At 39.1% G+C, this 19695-nt stretch overlaps 2 protein-coding genes across 2 annotated transcripts; one reads left to right on the top strand and one right to left on the bottom strand.

Moving 5' to 3' along the window:
- The first annotated feature begins 11712 nt into the window (after positions 1–11712).
- On the top strand, positions 11713–16250 carry LOC133734410 (uncharacterized). The gene is made up of 4 exons (XM_062162049.1): positions 11713–12041; positions 14061–14131; positions 15191–15277; positions 15354–16250. The coding sequence occupies exons 1-4, from the start codon at positions 11897–11899 to the stop codon at positions 15618–15620; spliced, it is 570 nt and encodes a 189-aa protein (XP_062018033.1). The 5' UTR covers positions 11713–11896; the 3' UTR covers positions 15621–16250.
- Positions 16251–18195: 1945 nt separating this feature from the next.
- On the bottom strand, positions 18196–19485 carry LOC133734448 (arabinogalactan O-methyltransferase 2-like). Its single transcript, XM_062162101.1, has one exon. It carries the CDS (start codon positions 19216–19218, stop codon positions 18376–18378), a length of 843 nt encoding a protein of 280 aa, XP_062018085.1. The 5' UTR covers positions 19219–19485; the 3' UTR covers positions 18196–18375.
- Positions 19486–19695: the final 210 nt, after the last annotated feature.

Here is a 19695-nt window from a genome sequence, read left to right as displayed (position 1 = left end):
CTGGGGGAAAATAATGTGATTATTGGCCCCGAGTAAAATGTTTAATTTTTAGGCAAATTACTTTTAATTTTTTGACATATAGTTCTAATGGTGAGTAATATGATACAATTGCAGGTGATCAACGTTTATATTGACTTGTTGAAGTCCGATGCCGGAAAGCTAAAAGCTAAAGTGGGATTTCTCAGTATAGACGCAGCGGTAAGTAATCGAAACCAAGCAAATGGAGTTTGGTGTTTAATGTTAGTAGACTGTGAATTACTGAAATGTAGCCTGTGTTTGGGGGTTTATTAGGGGGCAATAGACACATTATTGCCCCCGAATATTGTTTTAATTGTGGTTTATTCATCGCTTATTTCATGTCATTGAAAACTATTATGTTGATTGGAGTTTATTGACAGTAAATGGAGTGTTTTGTGATGGTCTATTGGGGGGCAGTAGACGTATTATTGCCCCCCAAAAGGGTTTATGAATCGTACATTTTTCGAAAGTAAACTTGTATTAACTTGGTTATGTTGTGTACACAGTACTATGCGATAAATCATGAGATGAAGAAGGAAGCAGGTGAGGATACTAGACCGTTTGAGTGTGGTGTCGAAACAATGTTGATCGAACCACTGTGGTCGATCTTTCGTTTCCCAAAGGTGCTAGTACCAATTCACCACAGCACAAGCCGACACTACAGTTTGCTGGTAATCGACAATGAACTAAGGTGCTTTACTCACATGAATTCATTGAGGCCACCAATCAATGAATTCACAAATGAGGAGAAGTACCACCTGAATGCATCAAGAGTGGTATGTCACAAATTCTACTGACAAGTTCGTTTCCATACAGTTGAGGATGAATTTCAAGAAATAATCCTTTATATATTCCAAAAACAGGAGAGGCACATCAAGAAGTTCATACATGTTGGGAACTTGACAAAGATCAGGTTCCCTGGTGACAGCCAAGATCTAGAGGTCACGTGAGAAAAATGCAAAGGAGAAGATGACAAAGAAAACCTTATTATCGTTGAAGAGAAAATGACCGAGGAGGAAAAAGAAACCAGGAATTGGATATTGCAGAACAACATTGTGGAGACAGACTATGACCTCAATGAAGACTTCGAGTGCCCGCAGCAGAGCACAACATTGTAAGTACCTCAATCTACACGGTTTGACTACATCTTAAAGCTGCAAATATGAACTATCTGTTTATTGCAACGCAATAAAAATTGAACATGAATTCATTTACTTAAATACAGTGCCGATTGCGGACCATTTATGCTCCATTTCATGGAGAGCATAGTGAATGGCGAAGAACCAAGCAAGGACGGCGGGGACAACATGAGAAAAAGAATACTAGAGAGAATCATGCAACTAAACTTCGGAAAAAAGTGAAGTCTGAAAACCGGGATAACCTATGTAGCAATTTAACTTTAGCATTTCAAAAACAGGGATTGTAAATACTTGGGCAGTTAAACTTATTTTGAAATTATGGTTAAATTACATGCAGTATTGGATGATGTAATATACCTCTGTTGCCTTCAATTTATAACAGGTCCTTTCAAAAAGCTGCTAATAGAATCATGCACTAAAATAGTCAGGTTTATTGCCACCCAATAATCTTCACAATATTGGTCAGAAGGTGCCCGTTTGACTTTTTAGGTTAGTTTATGTAGGTAAACATCTTCCAATCCAATACGTGATAAAATCAAAGTTCACCAATAATTGGGTTTATTGGGGGGTCATAATATTATTATTGTAACCAAATAATAGTTAGGAAGATGGTCACATGTATCAATTTTGGGTTTTAAATTAGGTTGCAAAAGTATAGTTAGTTTTCCAATTACAAGCTGTTCTAGTGTTGTGTCATAATCATTCTTTATTGGGGGCAATAATCTGTCTATTGGGCTCCAATAAACCATGTATAACCAATAACTGCAACTCAAACCTGTTAAAAAATTTCATTTTATTTCTCTTTGAGGAATTGAAATCAAAATAAAAATTAGGATTAAATTCAGTTTACCCCCCTGAGGTTTGAGGGTAATTTCATGTTAGTCCCTGTCCTTTCAATTTAATCAATTTATCCCTCAAGCTTGTCAATTCTCCTCAACCGTGTCCATTCCATCCAATTTGGACTAAGTCTGATTTTTTAGGGTTAAAATGGTCATTTCAAGATAAAAAAAATATTTTTTTTTATTATTTTAATTTTTTTCTTCTGCTTTTTTTTTTTTTTTTTTTTTTTTTTTCGTTTTTTAAATTTTTTTTTCTTCTGTTTTTTCATTTTTTATTTTTTTTATTTTGTCTTCAACCTATACACCACAATTTATAATAGGTTTATAAGAACAAAAAGATACTCTAGGTGGTTGAAAGCCGCTCACTGATCTACGATATTTGTGATATATCTCCGATAAAGTGAAGAATTTTAGGAGATATCTCCAATAAAGTGAAGAAATACCTGTAAAAAACGATTTTACACTTTATCTTGTGGTGTATATGTTGAAGACAAAATTTATATATAAAAAAAATGGAAAAAAAAAATTAAAAAAACAGAAAAATAAATTAAAAAAACGAAAAAAATAAAAAAAAATCTTCTTTTTTTTTAGTTTTTTTTTGTCTTGAAATGACCATTTTAGCCCTCAAAAGTCAGACTTAACGGTCCAAATTGGACGGAATAATAAAAATTGGACACGGCTGATTGAAATTGGAAAGCTTGGGGGGGTAAACTGATTAAATTGAAAGGACAGAGACTAACATGAAATTACCCCCAAACCTTAGGGGGGTAAACTGAATTTAATCCTAAAAATTAAAATATGTAATTCTGAAAAGAATAATGGTTCAATGAGCCTAAATATAAACAATTACTGGCCCCCGATAAACCTATTATTTCCCCCCAGTAGAAAAGTGTAAAACCTATCAACCCTTTACATAATCATGTACTACTACTGAACCAGAGGTTCTGTGCAGCTCAACTTGTTATGAGTTCCCATTTTTCTGCAACGGCCACAACGAATCTGCTTCTTTTCGACCTCTCCAATAGACTTGAACCGCTTCACCCTAGGCCTCCCGGGTGGTCTCTTCGTAAGGGGAGGTAATATAAGGTTAGTATCACATTCAAAAGAAGACATATCAACATTGGTTATTGGCCGGATAGGAAAACTGTAGCTCTTCTTGAACATATCAACATGAAAGTACTTATCAATATAATCATAGACATTTTCAGAAGCAGCTTGTATTGCAGCAAGGCCGTGAGGACAAGGAAAGCAATTGATCTGTCATTTCACACATGAACATGAATGCTCAGAAATGTTAACTACGTACGAAAAGTCAGAGCGAACCTCATAAACACCAGGGCTAGAGTAATGGACACTGAAACGACGAGATTTATCCATCTGCACCTTCAACCTTTCCTCCATTTTGGGAGTTAGTTTTGTCGTCCAATGTTGTGCCTCATCCCTCCTCTCACCCATCTGCTCCATTTGCTTAATTCTGGTCTGATCCAACATACAATATACCGACATCAAACGCTCAAGTGAAATCCAAGAGTTAAATGATTCTGCAATCCCATTGGCCATATTCCATATTGGTGGCCTGCATAAAATGCACGGCACCAATGTTCAATTGGAATTTCAGCAAGAAAAGGGTTAATAATCTCGGCACCTCCAACTTCTCTAAGTTTATGCAAATTGAAACGGTATTCCTTCTCGGTAGAGGAATATGCAACCTTAAAAAACTTCTGCTTAACATCTTCTATCAAGACATAATTACCTTTACCCTTATATTTACCGACAAGGTTAGCCACCAAATGCTTGTAACAAAACAGGTGAGGATGTCCAGCAAATACCTTATCGAAAGCACTCAAAAGTCCGGTAACCCGATCACTAATAAATGTGATGACTCTTCCTTGAGGTTCAAGTAAACTCTTCAAATGCTTGAGAAAGAATGTCCAATTTGATTCTGTCTCAGAATCACAAAAACATATGGCTAGAGGGTAGAATCATGCACAAACCAGAATACAAAAACGTTAGTCTACTAGTACCCAATAAACAAATTATTGGGGGCCAATAAACTAGGAAGTTACCTTGATTTCCATTCCTTCCAGTTGCAGAAAGAATCTGACCCTTGTAAATGCTTTTACCAAACGTTCCATCAACATACAACACCGGAAAACAGAATTGGAAGCCTTCAATACAACCTCCATAAGCTATGAAAAGCCTATGAAAACGATTAGTGGATGGGTCAACTTCCAACTAGAGGTGGCAAACGGGCCACTAAGCACGAGCACGGCACGGGCCCGGCACGCTTAAAAGCGGCCCGGCACGGCCCAAGCCCGTTAGTGGCCCGGCACGACCCGAGCACGTTAGAATAACGGGTCGGGCTGGGCCTAAGAATATTGGCCCATTGGCCCGGCCCGGCCCGAACCCGTAATGGGCCCGGCACGGCCCGAGCACGACATATTGTGGGCCGGCCCGTTACAAACACAAAATTTCATTTTGTTTTTAAAAATATTAAAAAACTACAATGATGAGATTTGAATATGAGACCTCTTTATTTAAAATCTCATGACAATTCCACTAATGCTTTCTTTTATGTAGTCAAAATAATGAAACAACACATTATATCCTTGTTTTGACATAAGTATTTTTTCGAAATATTAAATATATGTTTATTAATAAAGACTAATCTCATAATAATACAACTATAGAATGAAGGAAATAATAATAGATACTAAATCTTCATTATATTAATAAAGATTAATCTCACAATAATATACTAAAAACAATATATTTTGAGTTTTTTTTTTCTTTCTTTCTTATAGTGGAATATAAAAAATTAGGATTAAATACTTGTTACTCCTCAAACTTTTCCCTGAAAAACAGTTTAGTCCCTCGCCTTTCAAATTAAACTGGATAGTCCTTATTCTTTCTAATTCTCACACAACAGGTCCAAAACAGGTATAAAATGACTATTCTACCCCCAAGATCCTTTTTTTATTTTTTTTCTCTCTCTTTTTCTAATTTTTCTCTCTTTTTTTATTTCTCTTTTTTTTTTTTTTTTTTTTTCTGGTTCTCTCTCTCTCTCTCCAAGACTATTCTACCACCAAACCAAGCGCCTCTTTTCTCCTTCTTTCTTTGTTCTTCTCTGCTCTTTCTTTTTTCCCCCTTCTTACTCTACTCCATATTCCAATTTAATTTAATCTGGAGCCAATCCTCCTCACAAAATTCCTCCACCTCTCCAAATTCACACTCCCAAATCCAAGTGTAACCCCATACCAAAACACAGTAACACACCTTGGCCACCTCTTCTCCGCCAAGGCCTTCTCCGCATGCCTGAGATCGTCAAAATGGACGGTCACGATCCCGTCGCAGGACCTCTCCGTCTGAACCCACATCACCTGGCCGAACGCCTCCTCGGACAGATCCGAGAACTCTTTGAAGCCGTGGACTGCCGTCTGATCCAGAGCTTGGTGCTCGGCGGCTCTGCATGTACTCCTTTCGCACCGGAGAAGATGAAGGGTGAGGAGCAGTGGCGCTGGAGCTTGCGGTGTGCGTGTGGGGACCGAGATCGACGTATGGTCGTGATTGGCTCGTGTTTCGGTCTGGATTCGACTGGTGATGGTGGTGCTGTGAGATGGTGGCCGGAAGTGGTTGTCTTCGATGATGGCAGAGGAAGAGAAGAAGAAGAGAGGTTGAGGGAGAGAGAGAGAGACCGTGGTCTGGTCCTCTGCTGTGCTCGGAGACTTGAACTTGCGGCGGCTATCTTACTCGGAGATTTGGATTGCTTGGAAGAGCCTTGCAGCGGCGGCGGAGGAGGACGAAGAGACTTGAAGGCTGGGTTCGAATGTTCGACTAAGGGATTGAATTTGAAATATGGAAGGGGATTGAATCATTTGTATGGGATTGAAGGCTGGGTATGAGTGTTCGACTAAGGGATTGATTCGATTGAATTTGAAATCTGGAAATCTAGGGTTCTATTATTCGAAGCTAGAGTATAGAGGATCGGGGACAATTGAGAAAATTAGCAAAAGTGAAAAACGATACCGTATATGAGGATTTTCCGATCTTGAATCCTGGAGTGGAGCTCGGTCCTGGTTGGAAATGGGATCGGAGCTGGAATTGGGGGGAGAGAGAGAGAGCAGAGAGCAGAGAGCAGAGAGAGAAGCAAAAAAAAATTAAATTAAAAATAAAAAGATAAAAAAGAGAAAAAGAAAATAGAGAAATAATAAAAAAGAGGAAGTGAGGGGTATTATAGTCATTTTATACCTGTTTTGGACCTGTTGTGTGAGAATTAGAGAGAATAAGGACTATCCAGTTTAATTTGAAAGGCGAGGGACTAAACTGTTTTTCAGGGAAAAGTTTGAGGAGTAACAAGTATTTAATCCAAAAAATTATTAGAAATCTAATCTTAAAAAGCTAAGATTAAGAAAAACGTTGTAGAACTTAATTTATTTTAATTTTCTAAATAGTTAAATAAAATTAATTTTTATTTGTTCAAATTAAGATTTTAAAATCGTGCTTTATAGTGGGTAGGCACGAGCACGGCCCGTTATTGACCCGGCACGATATGGGCTCGGGCCATGGGTCGGACCGGGCTTAATATTTAAATAAATGGGCCGGCACGAGCCCAGCACGATAATAAGTGGGCCGGCCCAAGCACGGCACGAAGCACGACTAGGCCCGCTTAAAATGGGCCGGGCCGGCCCGTTTGCCACCTCTACTTCCAACACAAAAGAAGAGCCCAGATTACTCTCCAAAACGGTTTCCTTATACCAAGATAACTTGCTGAATGAATCTACAACCGAACCATAAATCACTTCCTTAGCCCTTTGCTTCGCTTTCAAGGCAACCTTAAGGAAATATCAAAACCATATGTTGACTTGAATTTACTCATAATTTCCCTTGGCTTCAATGAAAGATTATAGCTAACATCGGCAGCAATGCAAGTCTTGACAACCTTGGATCCCAGAAGCCTGTGCTTTTGAGTCCTAACTACACCCTTACAAGTGTGAATATTATTCAACTCCGTTATATAAAGGCAACCATTCTGAGATGATGAAAGAGCGCGAAGATGCCAATCACAGCCTTCGGTTCCAACATTTGAACAAACTGCATGAATACGGTCTAAATCGTTTCTCAAAAACACAAACTCGAAACCAAGTGCAATTGAATACTTCCTGAGTTTCTCACGGAGCTCAGCTGCACCATGAAACTTCTCTCCAACATGATGAATATAGGAACTCCACTCATCAGACAAATACGACTTGTGAACTTCAATCCTAAATGCCTCCCCCAAATAATCGTCCTCATCCACAACTTCCGAACGACTATCCACCGAACACGTGTTGCTGCAACTTCCACCAATCTTTAAAACAGAAATCTCAACACATTCTAATTTATATATTCTAGCACCGCAGAACAGCATCTGGAAATCAAGATCGGAACGAAGAAAACATACTTCACAACCCGGTACTGAATATTGAAGCTCAATAACATCACTTGGCAAAAACTGGAACGTACGGAAAATGACAGGACCCGCCCCGAATTTCACCCTGAAATCCGAAGTGGCCCTGCGGGGCCCACCTTAGAAGAAATTCTACCAAAAATTTGGCGGAACTTCCCCTAAAATGGACAACCCAAAACCTGTAGAAAGAGAATTTACACTTCTAAATCACCCATCCTTATGCTCCTGGAGACACCCTGCTCCCCAAATCAACATCAGTCTCCAATTCACAAAACACACATCTCAACTCAATAGCATAAATCCCATAGGTAATCAGAGCAATTCTAATAGAAATGTAAATGAGGAAAACCTAATTCAAGGCACTCGCGGAAGCCATATTGTTGACTATGCCTCGACTCCATGTACGCCCGACCTCAACTAATTTCTCCTGCACACTGGGCATTTGAAACCGAAGGGCCCAGGGGAAAGTACATAAAAACGTTAGCGTGAGTGGACAAAAATAAACAATTTAAAACCAAATGTATTTTATACTTTCCCACATCTTCGATATATATAAAATCCGGATGCATGCAACATTTATAAAACACTTAAGAAAATAATCCGAAAAACGTTGAACTCCAGAAAACCGACTAGCCCCGCTAGTCACAACAACAGAGTAAAAGATTGAAATTTCAATACTCGAAAATATAAGTCCAGCCCCGCTGGTTAAGGAAACTCAGACTAGTCCCCGCTAGTCCAAAAATAGTATAAGTAGGGGAAGATGATAGCCATACGAATAAGCCACTCAGGCTTGGTTGGGTGATAGCCTCCCAGGCTAAAGAACTCCCATAACTCCCGTAATATACCCTTACGCCACTAAGTGTAGCGATAGGATACTGGGCTACAGAATTACTGTCACAGAGACAGTAACCTGCGCCACAAAGGCGGAAGGGCTACGGTGATCCCATCACCGCGCCACAAAGGCGGAAAATCAATGCTAGCATGATAAAATCACCCCTCAGTATGGCACAGGGAAACATAACCGAAAACCAAGTAAATCCATAAATACATAAGGCTTCCCCAACTCTCGCAAATGAATTTCCAACGACGTGTCCCACACGCCAAAAGTATCTCCAAATCAATGGCAGAAAGGCGAGATCAAACAAAATCAAAATTCTCAAACCGAAATCATTACTAAGGCATTCCCAATGCCAAAACCAAAGATCGAATAAATAAACAAGAAATAATTCCATCGAAATCCCATTTCGAAAATCTTTCAGAAATCTCAAATCGATGAATGAAATTAAATATGAAACTCCGAAAATCAACATAAATCACAAACTCGAATCCGAGCATAACGAATTAATATCCGAAATTCATGACCGAGGTAAATCATAATCCATCTCAGAAAATCATTATTGAAAGCAAATCCATGAGATAAACCAATAATCAAATTCCGGAAACAAATAATATGCTTGAAAAGTAATATGATAATTAAATAAAGAATTAATTCAAGAAATAAACGCATGCATCATTATTTAAAACAAAAGTCCACTCACAGTACTATTCCGACGATCACGTATACGAGTTCCTTCATCGAGCCAGGGCTCGGTACGACATCCTGTACACGATTATATTCCGTGAATAATTATTCAACAATTTAATATAATTCCTAAACTCAATTCCTCATAAATTACATCTCCCATTCTCCTCGGATTCAGCCCAAATTATACCACTAATACCAATTCGTTAATTTAAAGGTTCCAAAGCAGAACCGAGAGATATCCGACGGTCGGATTCTCGTAATTCGATAATCGAAACCCTAAACTTCAAAAATTCATAATTAATTCCAAGCTTCTCCAAAAATCACCAAACTTCACATACAAGCTCTACAACATTTATAGAATTTAATGGGCTAAAAACTGGAATTAAAACACTGCCCTACACGCCTCCACGCGCCACCCACAGTGGCAGCGCGTGGGCCCCACGCGCCGGCGGCCACCACCTCCGATGGCCACCAAATTTTGGCAGTAGCTGCAAAACAACAAACCCAACCTCTTTCTCAACTACAACACATCCAAATAACAAGTAAAAACAGCCGAAATCATTTGATGAACACAAACCCAGAAATTTCCAAGAACCCTAGAATTTCATTTCGTCAATTCGACTTCTACACAACAAATCGTGACACAAGGCCATAGGGGAAATGATCAGTGATGAAAACCGAACCTTCGATGCCAATTTCGTGGCCGGAAACGGCCGGAATCGCCGGAAATCGATGAAAGTTCTGATCGGCTACAGTAACCTTCACAGCTCAATTCCGAGCTCCACCGGTCGAGCCACCGCCAAACACCACCCCAGGCGTGACAAGGAGGAGGAGGCGAACCTGCCGGTGCCCGGATTCCGTCGTGGGTCGGCCGGAGAAGGAAGAAACCGGAGGGAGAAGAAATCGGGCCGAAGAGGAAGAAAATGTCGGGGGAGAAGAGAGAGAAAAGGCCGGGTAAGTTTCCAAAAATGGAAACTTACCACAGTAACTTGGCTATTTATAGAAACTTACCATGAACACTAACCGTAAACAGTAACTTTACTATTTTGCTTATAACTATCGCATACGAGCTCCGATTTTTACGTACCACATATGCACGCGCTTGGTTTAACGTCCCCTACAACTTTCATGAAGAACATTTTCTCAAATTTTGACCCGAACAAAAAGTCAACTTTTAGGGCCACTAAAAGTGCTAAACCGAAAGTAAAAGTGAAAATAAAGGTCGTTTACCGTCCAATTGACTAGTAAACCGGTGGATTCAGGTTCGGGACGTTACAGAAAACGTCTTCATACAAGTCAGAAAAGCTCATACATTGATTCAGAGGAATCATATAACCTTATTTCCAGAATAAATGCACCTAGCAACTAGGGAATCAGGCATAATCCTGAAACAAAATAAAAAGAACAAAACTATTATTGCCTCCCAATAAATACATTATTGCCCCCTAATAATTTAAACAGAACTACCAAAACACATCAGAAGCATTAACAAATTACTATTAAACTAAAGAAACGGATCACTAGACAACCAATAGAGAGACTTTATAACAGTTAAGACACATTACTGCCCCTCACTACGCATATTATTGGGACCCAATAATGTAATAAAAACTACCGAAACTCTTCAGAAAATGTAACAAAAAGCTCTACACGGAAATGAAAATATCATTAACCAACAAATTTAGAATCTGAGTAACAATTAGAACACATTACTGGCCCCCAGTAGAAAAATTATTGGACCCCAATAATGGTCTGCTGCCGAATGGGTGATTTCATCAAGGGGCTCGGGGACAATTTTTGCTGCTTGAAGTTTGCCAGGATGGGCTTTGACGGTGGGTTTGGTGCAACACCCCTGAAGCAAGGTGGTCAAGCTGTTCTGATTCTGGGGATGTCAATGGAAAATTGGGAGGGACTGGATTTCGATCCGCTTTGTTTCCTAGTAGTGACGTTGGCATCTGATGGGCTACATCGATCTGGAATTTGGGTGGACTCAAACCGATTTGTGTTTGAGTTTGCTTGGGTATCAGTGTGTGGGGCTCATGGGTGGTCGAAGTTGCTTTGTCGGAGGCATCTGGGATCGAAAACGACGTGGTCATGGTGGCGCTGGAGTGGCATCGACGTGGTTGTGGTTGTAGCCACCATGCGAAAGAGATGGAGCATTGGGCCGGGTTTGGGCCATTTTTGCTAGGGTTTGAGTGGGACTACCCTTTGGGCTGCTGTCAATTGGGTCTGAGTGAATTGGGTCTGGTGTGAGCCCTAGGCCTACCATTTAAGCCCCTATTTAGTTAGTTTTTTCTTTCTAAATAATTTCCTTTTTTTATGGTGTCTATTTACTGTGTCTGTTTCATAGTTTATAGGCTTGCTTGAACTTGAGCATGTAAACCGTCAAATGAATATTGGACATGATCTATATATCGCTGTGATACTACCACAAACTTTTTATCTATCCAAAGTCGGTAGAGGGAGAATATGTAATGGCCAATTCTGGTTAGAGTTTATATATAATATCGACATGATATTCATTAAAAAAAAAAAAAAACTATTGGTGGATAAGTCTTTATTTTTTAATACTTTTTTATTAATTAAATTTTAATGGAAATTACAATAGAAATTCTTATTTACATATGCTGGTTTGCAGTTTTGTTTGAATAATTAAAAAAAGTTTCGCACTGGCCTCCCAACGACACCGTTCTGAGAGTGGTCAATTGAAGAACGTAAAAAACACAAAAAGCCCTCTATCTGTACCTCTTTGTATTTTCGCCACTTCTTTTGTTTTATGACGGCATAGCAAGCAGGTAACTCAAAACCCTTACCTCCAACGCTAAAGCAACCCCCACCGCCGGGCGAGGTTTTAGAGTCGGACCTCACCTTTCCAGGGCTCATTTTTTCATACTAGTGCACTATCTATTCCCCAACCAGTTAAAAAAAAATGCATAAGAACAAGGGAGGCGACAGAGGGCGACAAATGGGTAGGAAGAACCCGAACCCGAAGCCGGAAACCAAGGACCAAGAATTGGACTCCACCGACCTAAGAATGGACATGAGGGAGATTTCCAAGCGTATTGAGCTCTTGGGTATGTCTAATTCACTCTTTCTTTTCACATTCCATGAAATTCTTTTTGTTTCTACCATAGAAAAGAAGAAAAAGGAGTGGTAGAATCTGTTACCCTGATGCTGATTCCTTGTGATAAGCTAATGAAAGCGCTCTACATATATCAGTTGTGTTACAATTGGGATTAATTTCGGGCATGGGTGTCAATACTACATTGCTCAAGTTTTAGAATCTCAGTACTATCTTTAAGATGAAGCTCTGACTACTTAAACTTCTCGAATAACTTATGGCCTCCATAGTGGAGTCATAGTCCTGTGCTTATTTTAGGTAATTAGCACTAACACCTAACAGATTGGGTGTATGTTGGTACATGACTTTGTCTCTCAAGAAGTTGAGACTTCAAATATGGTTTGATGCAGTTGAATTCAAAACTATAGAGGGATCTTCATGAATTGAACCATCATTTGTCTAGTTAGGGTCATGAACAGCTCAATTTTGGTCTTTTTTTTATTTTTTTTTTCTTTATGTCCATAGGTCTCAGATATATAAATACCAAAGAAAAATAAAATTGATGGGTTTCATTGGTATCCAGGGTTGTGGAAGGTATTAAATTGGGTCATGCTTCTCTCATTGTGAATGGTTAATTGAGAAAACCGAAATTCTGTAATTTTTGGGTCAAGTATCCAATATTATGGATGCAATGTTATTTAAACTATAAGATTTTGCAAAGATCTTCTCTGTGCAGAGTCCTTTTTACACGTTCATCTGTTACTATGTCCACTTCTCAATTTCTTATATGCTACTTGCTGCTATATATTCAGAATTAGGAATGCAAAGATTTTTTTTTTTGTAATCTTTGTGCAACCTTATCTTTGTATGGTAGGAAATAGTATTACAATAGCAGATACATGATGGGATGACAATTGTATGTCCTAATTTAATCACCTGACCTACTCCGCTTAATTATCTCTTACTGTTGTAGTCGTGCCTCAGTCATTTTCTGAGCCAAGAAATAACATTAGGGAGGTAAAATGAAATTAACTCTATTCTTAATTGTAAACCACTACATGGATAAGAGATTATATATGTTACCACTATTGGGAAACTAATGCTCGCCTGCATTGGCACATAACCTAGTCACTGAGCCTCACAATCTTAATTATCAATATTAAAATTAAGTTTCTTTGCACAATGTCATTGTGATGAGATTTTAGTGTGGAACTCTGGGTAGCACCACTTGTTTTCCCTATTGAACCAGTAAAAGTGCAGAGGGCCTTGCAGCAACAAATAGGCTTCCCTGTTCCTTTCTTGTTCACATGTGTTTCTTTTGCAATTCATGCCCATGCTATGGGCATGTGTAGGCGTAGTTGCAATTTGTGTAGGTATTAGTGTGTGTGTGTGTGTATATATATATATATATATATTTTTTTTTTTTTTGGGAAGAAACAAAATTTTGCTAGAAGATGCTAAAACCAAATGGTGGATAAGGAATCCTACAGAAACTCTTAGAGAAACAAACAGATTAAAACTAGACAGCAGTAATTGATGCCCATAAAGCAGAGAAAATTCACTCTCAGGCAAAAAGCTCTTTTACTCCCACTCGCTTATTCTTCCTCAAAATATTTTTGTTTGGTTTTAAAATCCCAAACCTGCTTTGCAGATCCGGGCTCCAAGCTGGGGCAACCTGTTGAACCCTACAGTTTATCACCCTACAATCTTATATGCTACTTGCTGCCTTTGTTTCTATGTTCCTGCAAAAATAAGAAAATGAGAAGCCACCGCTATAATTCTGGTCTTCAGGGTTTCTAAAGGATGGGGAAAGCTTTTTCAAGCTGATTACAAAGACTGTCACAATATTTAAATTACAGCTATTTGAGAATTTGTCCACAAAGGCTGGAGTACATTATTCATGATTGGTGGATTAAAGCTACATGTAGAAGTAATGAGACAGAACAAATTCATATGTTTGCATAAATGCATTCGTGTGCCTTCTTAGTTATGTTAAATCTAGTTTGGTGATTTCATCATTTGTGCATTTCAGGCTCTTCTCATATGACATGGAAGGAGAGGAAGGAGTTGGAGAATAAGAAGGTGGTTGCTCTAGGCGGAAAGGTATGGTTGTAGCCCTTATTTTATGCAAAGCACATAATGCACCAATGAGGTGATAAACTGACATATTTTGTGAGGAGATGGTTCTAGGAAGGTGATTCCTGTAGGAGATATCCTGTTCTCATTGTTTGATTGCTTTGAGGCTTATATGTATAGGTTATTTCAGGATGTGAGGTTGAAATTGATATTCCTACATTTTTTACTGTTATTTATTTAGATATTATCTCCCTTTTTTGGAGGGAAAAAACTGAGGTTTTGTAGAGTTAACTGTATTGACAGCTTTCTGATCTGGTCAGAGGGAGTGGTACAGTTTTCTGGAGAAAAAAAAAAATGAAAGAGGAAGTTAGTTTTCAGTATTCACTTGTTATAGGCTTCAAATCCTAAGCTATTTATTCCGTTGATGTATCTTGCACTGGCTCTATTTGTGAAATTTAGTTTGTTTGTTTGTCTGTCTGTCTGTTTGTTTGTTTTATTTTTTATTTTTTATAAACATATCATTCTTTCATTTCACCGGATGGAATTTGAATGAATTAAATCTACAAGAACCATTAACTATTTTCATACCTTCGATTGTTTTCCAGTGGACTCTTCGTTCACTACGATGTATAGTTTATTGCATTGAGTTTTCCTTTCTAATATAACATATAAGTGGAAACTTGCTTCATGTCACAAGTAGTCCTCAGGGGAAATCATTGATTAGAAATGGTCGTCCGCTGTGCAGTATTACCATTTGACTTCACTGTAGCGGCATAGTTTATCATTCTTTCATTTCACCGGATGGAATTTGAATGAATTAAATCTACAAGAACCATTAACTATTTTCATACCTTCGATTGTTTTCCAGTGGACTCTTCGTTCACTACGATGTATAGTTTATTGCATTGAGTTTTCCTTTCTAATATAACATATAAGTGGAAACTTGCTTCATGTCACAAGTAGTCCTCAGGGGAAATCATTGATTAGAAATGGTCGTCCGCTGTGCAGTATTACCATTTGACTTCACTGTAGCGGCATAGTTTATAAATTCCCCCAAACATTCATAAGTGCTTGTTCTTGAATCAGCCTCCAAAGAAGCAGAGACTACCTCTAAGTATAGCAAGAGTGGTCATGAAGAAACAAAAGGACAGGGAGCAAAAGCAGCTACAAGAGGTGATTGTTCTCTTCCATAACCCTTTTTCATGAATGTTGCAAGCTTGGTCAACTTGAACTAACTCAATAACTATAGAATGTGATTCTTGGACGTTTTGGAGGAAAATCCGGAGGTGGCTCAAAAAGATCTGTGGAGAAGCGAAGGCCTGAGGACAGGGTTCTAAGAGCAAGTGAAGGTTACTTCAAAAATGGTGTACTTGATGTGAAGCATTTGTTACGTCCAACATCATCCAGAGACAGGGATGCTGCTGCCCGTGTGAACTTCTCAGGTCCAAAGAAGGGAGGTGGAAAGAAGGGAGGTGGAAAAAACAAAGGGAAGAAGGGCGGTAAGAAGCGCCACTAATTCATTATGATGGACTCTCTTTTCCCGAACACGAGAAGAGGATTTTGTTTCCATTGATGTGAACCTATTGGCATTGGAGGTCAAACAATGTTATTGTGAGTCACCCATAGAGTTCAGCCTGCAAGTAGTTGTACTGAGATTAGTTGTTAGTTTGTTACCATATAGTAGGAACTCTTATATGTTATTGTTCTTTTCTTCCTTGCATTTCAAGATGCTGCAAACCTTGGGTATCATGCCCCTGGTTTTTATCAAAAGGGATCCTTCTCAAGAAGGATCTTCCATGTATACATACAGTTTGTACTTTTGTTCTTTTAAATTGTTTTTGTAGAAGATAGAAATGATGTTAACACACTAAAGCACTGCGACAGTGTTTTGTCCATCTCAGAGTTCATGGAACAAAACAGCTTCAGAGCACATAAGAGCTAGTTCGTGGTGGGATTTACCGCCATTGTGCCCAAATTTTCAGTACTGCCCGAGGAGAGCAAAACTAACTAGACAGGTGCTAGTGATATTTCATAGGTTGTGTTTTAAGTTACAAAAATTGGTTATCTTGTAAAATATTTCATACGAAATTTCCCGTAGAGGGTTTATTTATTGATTAATATATACTTGAAGCAGACACTATACGCGTGAGACAGGACTCCCAAATACATGTCGTCGACAAGTTTACAAGTTGCATCATATTTTCTATAGACATTGCTGTCCTCAAACAGCTATTATTTCTTCCAATTATAACAAACGGTCTGGTTATTACTCAAGTTCTTCACTATGCAAGGACCTTCTGGTGTTACCCTCCACATACAAACATGTTTGCTCCATTCACAACTGCCATCTCTTCTGAAACTGTAAATATTAAAATAGCGAGTGTGTGACGGCCAGGCCATAGAGCAGTAAAACAAAGTTGACCCCACGATGTTTGGATTGAAACGAAATTCATAAGAGTCGAGGTAGGAGAGTACGTGGGCGCCGAGGTTGTCTTCCCTGGATTTACAATGAACGGTTAGGTCCATGTTGTTTGGTAAATCGTTAGTGATGCGAACATGTGTTTTGGCTTCGGACATGGTTAGGACCATCAACACAAACATCATTGGCAGGAAAACAAAAGTACTTCTGAAAACCAATGAGGCCATGTCTTGCTGTTTGATGAAGGTGAAGGTGCAACACTAGCTACTGCAACATGCTGTTTAAATAGGGGGAGTGCATACAGGCTCTCACATAAAAAGTGCATGCAGATTTAACTCATAGGAGGTTAATTACGTAGACCACTTCCTTTGTTAAATTTTAGAGCATGCTTTTCTGACTTTCCACTTTTTCTGCTTCTTCCGTGTGAGGTTGATGGAGATGTGTACAATTTCAGTAACTAAATTAACAAAGTCATTTGATTTGGATGAAGTTCCAGTTCTTTATAGGGAACAAATGAAAATAAAACTCTATCGATCATTTCTATATTTTGTGAAATTGACTGGCTAATTAATAATATATCAACGCGCGTGTTAATAATATTTGTTTTCCTTTTGCTGATATAGATTAAATTGGTGCATATGAGGTTCTTTATTTTATAATCTGCTCGTCTGCCGGCATATGTTATCTCATTTTGCCATCTCTATATGCCAATGTTTAGAGTTGATTAAATGATCTTTTGGTTAAAATTTCATATATGGATTCAGTTTTTTGGTTCTGTTGGAATGATTGAATATATATTCTTCTAACGAATGCTCCCATGATACCCTAGAGGCCTAGACTACACATAATTTCCGGAGCCATTCCTTCTGTTGGTTGAAGCTTTGGTGAGGTTTTTATAGAATATGGGAGTTCATGTTCTCTGATAAAGAGACATGCAATTACGAAAATATGGGGTCATGGTAAACTAGCCTACCACTAAATTGAGCTAATATATACTATTAATGTATGAAGTTGATTGACATTAATGTAATGATGCATCAATGTATTGAGAATGAACCCTCACACTACACGTCATTAATTAAACTATAAAAATCATGTGCATAAGGAAAACGGAGAGTGAAGATCAGTAGTCTAACTAGTCTTGCACCGTACCTTGTAAAAACTGATATTGTCATCAAAGGGAACTACGTACACCCCCTAACTTGGTCTTGCTTCTTAGCCAAGTAATTGTATTTCTTCAACCGGTGGAAGAACAAGGGCCATGGTGAACTTGAGGGTCTCCAGCTCCACCTTTTGCAATGCACACACAATAGCCCATTACATGCATGGAAGACCTCCCAATTTCAATACTGAACAAATTTACAAGCGAAGATGCCCATGCTCAGTTTCATTTTTTTTTCTTTACCTTTTTTTTTCTTCCCTATTTCTTCTTTTTATTTACGTACTCTCATTCTTCTAGTTTTCCTTCTCCCCCATATACTGCATAAAAATGGGATTAATCGTTGCAACTACAGACTTGCAACTTAGACCATCTCCAATGGAGTAGTCTTTTGCCACTTGGATAACTGATGCAACTTAGAAGCCTAACCTATCAATGAAGGACCATTGAACCTCCAAATGTGGCAGAACATGTTAGGAAAGTTAAACTCACAGTATTTCTTGGAGAAAATAATTTAAATTTAAATATATCTTTCTTTTTCACCGCAAATTACATCCGTACTAATCAACTCATCATTGTTCTATCCCTAATTGACCCAAGAAAATAATATATTACCATGACCTAGCCTAGTGGTTTTACGGCCGGATTTACCAACTCTAAAATTTGCTCTTTTTTTAGTGAACATAATATAAGTTAACAAAAATGTTTGTTATCAGCGTTGGTGACATCAACGGCAGACGGAATCACAAAATGCCACAGCCTCCCCACGGCGTTCACAAGATACTTACGGCACAAGAACTCCTCCGCAAAAGCCTTCTCCACCTTTCGATCAATGTCATGCAAGAACACGTGCGTCGAGCCCGGTCCCTGCCTCTTCCTGGCCATGACAGCCGCTGAGAATATAGCACCCATTCGACCAGGCGCCTCGGCAAACCAACCCCGAGGCGCATCGATCATAATCAGGTCCCACTCCCTCTCGTACACCTCATCTGGTAGGTTGCTCAGCGCTAACTTGCACTGTGTGTTGCCATGTAGCACTGTCTCGGACGGCCTACACGTCGCTTCAGATTTGTACGACGATAGTAGGTCGTTCGCTTGCTTGAGCTGCGTGCGGTAGTTCACATGTACCGCACGCAGCTGCGGCGCCTTGTTCAAGACATTCTTGACCCACTTGGGGTCCTCCTCGAGGAACAACGTCGTGCCATGTGGGTTAAATGAGGCCCACATCAGCGAGTCGTGGCCGAGACCAAATACGAGGAAGTTGCATGGCGCTCGTGATTTCAAGACCTCAAAGGAGACGCTAATCTCATCCTTGGACTGCTGCGGTATTGTTCGAGATGTGGCGTAATGGAGAATTGCCTGTAGTTGAATCGCTGTGGGGGTATTATCGTCCTTGCCAAAAATGGGTAAAGAGCAAAAGAATGAGTTTCCAGTTTCGGTGAGGCTGGAGATGAACAAAGCAGCACCGATAAAGAAAACCAAAACTGCAGCTAGGAGACCCGTCTTCTCCGATGTTAGAGTGCTCCGATGCTTCATCTCCAATATAGACACAACTGATAGAATAAAGAAGAGAATGTATGATATTAAAAGTTTGGGAAATGTGGAATGTCAATAAGCTACAAATTAAAGATTTTGGGAGAATTTCTGGGGGTTTCTACTCTTTCATATGGAGGACATTGATATCATTGCTCTCATTTACATCAAGGTTATGAAGGGAAGGACGCAAATCCAGTACTTGGTTGACAAAATTTGATAGGTTTTCCTGATGGCTACTCATCATATGACTCATGGGACTAACTTTATCCCCATTATGCCGTTCCACGCGCTCTTGCTGTACGTTACTGCATGTTCAATTCAAGTACTACTTCAGTCAAAACAGTACGTGGTGTTAGGCAACAGATTTGATTTGGTCATGATTTTCCTTATTTAGTTTGTGTTGTTGGAGAAAAATACGCAATTTGGGAAAAATCTCTTACCACTAAATTTATAATATTTCTGATGGGCAGAGGAAAG

This window comes from Rosa rugosa, chromosome 2 (genome assembly GCF_958449725.1).
Source record: "Rosa rugosa chromosome 2, drRosRugo1.1, whole genome shotgun sequence".
Classification (NCBI taxonomy): Eukaryota; Viridiplantae; Streptophyta; class Magnoliopsida; order Rosales; family Rosaceae; genus Rosa; species Rosa rugosa.
Note: the sequence above shows the minus strand (reverse complement) of the source record. Positions and strands in the feature narration are given on the sequence as shown.